The sequence below is a fragment of the Lolium rigidum genome, chromosome 3, assembly GCF_022539505.1.
Source record: "Lolium rigidum isolate FL_2022 chromosome 3, APGP_CSIRO_Lrig_0.1, whole genome shotgun sequence".
NCBI lineage: Eukaryota > Viridiplantae > Streptophyta > Magnoliopsida > Poales > Poaceae > Lolium > Lolium rigidum.
The window spans coordinates 154,196,283-154,199,115 of NC_061510.1; the positions used below are offsets into that span (position 1 = coordinate 154,196,283).

General features: G+C 44.8%; 1 protein-coding gene across 1 annotated transcript; it reads right to left on the bottom strand.

Moving 5' to 3' along the window:
• Positions 1–337: 337 nt before the first annotated feature.
• Positions 338–2,521, bottom strand: LOC124702528 (RNA-binding protein CP29B, chloroplastic-like). The gene is made up of 4 exons (XM_047234673.1): positions 2,125–2,521; positions 1,430–1,531; positions 764–1,132; positions 338–659 (listed from the first exon to the last, which is right to left on the bottom strand). The coding sequence occupies exons 1-4, from the start codon at positions 2,446–2,448 to the stop codon at positions 594–596; spliced, it is 861 nt and encodes a 286-aa protein (XP_047090629.1). The 5' UTR covers positions 2,449–2,521; the 3' UTR covers positions 338–593.
• Positions 2,522–2,833: the final 312 nt, after the last annotated feature.

Sequence of the window (2,833 nt, forward strand, 5' to 3'; positions counted from 1 at the left end):
ACTTGTTACTTGTTCTCACAATCAATGGAGGACAAAGTTTTAGACCCTGTTCTTGAACTTGAAGCTAGTACAAAGATTGATCTGATGATCACTACTGGCAAGTAATATGATTAGCCATTATCCGGTTTCATTTTCTATAAAAAGGTGGTTTTATCAATCTTGATCTTTGGTGCTGATGCATCATCGTGATGCTACTATCATCTATTTTTTCAGGCAAGTCCAATATATGAACTTCGGCAGAGTTGGCAATGTTATAGGACTCCAAAAGAGAGTAGTCATGCAAGTGACACCATTAAGATACTCTGACTACCCTTTTGACAGAGTTGGCAAGGGCAGCTGAATCTGGAAACCCAGATGTGCAACTTTGAATAAACGAAACACTTAAAAGAAGGCCAGAAGGAATCTGATGGCTGAAGGCCAGAAGAGACCTGATGGTTTCCAACGCATACATATCTCTTCAACAAACAAAATCTTTTCCAACCATGCGGTGGAGAAATTACAACTAGAATGGATAACAATGAAGAACAATCCTGACGATACTATAGTTCGTATTCTGGACTAACCACAGGATTAACATCATCTAAAATAGGATTTCAATATTCTCGCCTGGGTTGTCTTGCTTCTGCTACTGTAACACGGATCTGCCTCCCATCCAAGTCCTGTCCAACAGTAAACATAAACTCATTTAGCACCACGCTGAAAAATATACTAATATGCAAAGGCGCAAGGGTGTAAGCAACCAACTAAATGGGAGAAAACTCACAGCGCCATCAAGATTAGATACTGCTCTCTCAACTTCATCACTTGAACCATATGAAACAAAACCAAATCCCCTTGACCTCCCACTCTCCCTGTCATAGATGACTCTAGCCGCCAGCACACTCCCTTGCTTACTGAACAAGTTTTGAAGAGCCGCGTCATCAACATTCCAAGAAAGGTTACCCACATAGACCCTATTGTCCCCACCGCTAGGACCTCGTGAGGATTGCTGCCTGAATCCTCCAGATTGCTGCCTGAATCCTCCAGACTGCTCCCTGAATCCTCCAGACTGCTCTCTAAATCCTCTTGGTGAGGATTGATCCCTGGGTGGTGGTGGCCCTGAGTTCACCTTCAAAGTTCTCCCATCAAGTACCTATTTTTAGAGAGAAGGCCAGTCAATAACTTAAGCATACAACTCCACATCCAAGTATAGAAATTATACAATTAGGTCGAGCAACAAAAGCTAAACTAACAAACTCTAAATTTTACTCAGGAAGAAACAAGAGGTTAGTGTTGCAGAAACAAATAGAAACATAACAGCCTCAACCACAAAATATGAAGAGTAGAGGATGAAACAGGAGTGAGTAACATTTCCAGCAAGTTCACCTATAAACAAGGACCATACAAACTTACAAACAATGCTTTAAAGACATAATAAAAAGGCGCTCACATAGCCGTTGAGCTGCTCAACAGCGTCCTCGACTTCTTCGACGGTAGACATAGTCACGAACCCAAATCCACGGCTTCTTCCAGTCAATTTGTCATAGATGACCTGTGGCAATAAAGCAAAGCAGCTCAGCATGCTACGGCTTTGCAATAATCAATCAGAACAGACTGGAACTCTAGAAATTGGCACCCAGATGTTAATTTGGAATTTTAGCAAGGCATACAGAGACGGAGGGAGATCAATACATGGGTGTACAAATGTACACCCGTTATTTTTGGCAAAAGCTTGTATGCCCGTGTCTATTTCACATATAGAGCAATAAACATCAAGTAAATTAGAAGATATATGAGTAAAACTGTGACTTTTAGTATGATATGTACACCGATACGCTGAATCCACCACTCAAGGCATAGCTTATTAATCAATCTGTGAGCACCTACTTGTGTTCTTAGACATCACCAACCGGTATGTTGAGCACAAGCACGATTTTCGTTCTTCAAACTTGCATGCGTCGTGCCCTAGCTAGTTGGAGCTATGAGGAAACATTCTAAATGTAAGGCGCATTGTAACTAGTATGAGGCTCCCTCAGCTACACTTGCACGCATCATTCCCCGTGAACTAAATGTAAAGCCCACAATCATGTAACCAATAGGATAGCTCTACCAAGAGACATGAAACGGAGCAGGCAATGTATATACCTCGACCATCTCGACGGAGCCGGCCTGCTCGAAAAGCCCGGCTAGCTGGGCGCTGTCGACGCTGAAGGGGAGGTTGCCAACGAAGACCCTTAGGTCCTCGGAGAATTCGGCGGAGGACTCCTCGGCGTCCTCCGTGTCGACATCCGACGACAGGGCCACGGCCAGGGGCGCGAGCGAGTGCCTCCAACCGGCGGCGGCGAGGGCACGGAGCTGCGGGAGCTTGGAGGGGAAGAACGCGGACGGGGCCGGCTTGGATGAGGAGGAGGATGAGGGGAGGGAGAGGAACTGGGGGGAGAGGGAGGTGGAGAAGAGAGTGGCCGCCATGGGTGAGATTGGGAGGATTGGGTCGATGGGGTTTTGGGGATAAGGGTTGGGGTTGGGGGAGAATGGAGGAGCTGAAGTGAGAGCCGAGCCCCGGAGGGGTTTATATGGGTTCTCAAACAGTATCTCTATCTTTTTTTTTCCTGAGAGTATATGCTAATAAAATAAAATGTAGAGGTTTTCCAAAAAAAAAAAAATTGAGGTCTGAATAAAAGTTAACACTTGAACCATCTAAAGGAGATAGATGTTGAAAGTTGGTAGGTGCCAATAAGGCACCATCGTGGACTCGTCGGTCATGGAGTGCATAGATCTCCTGAAGATTAACCTTCACCGACTGATAAGGGATTAACTTATCAATGCCTACAGGTTGTAGACTAGGGTTTTAGTC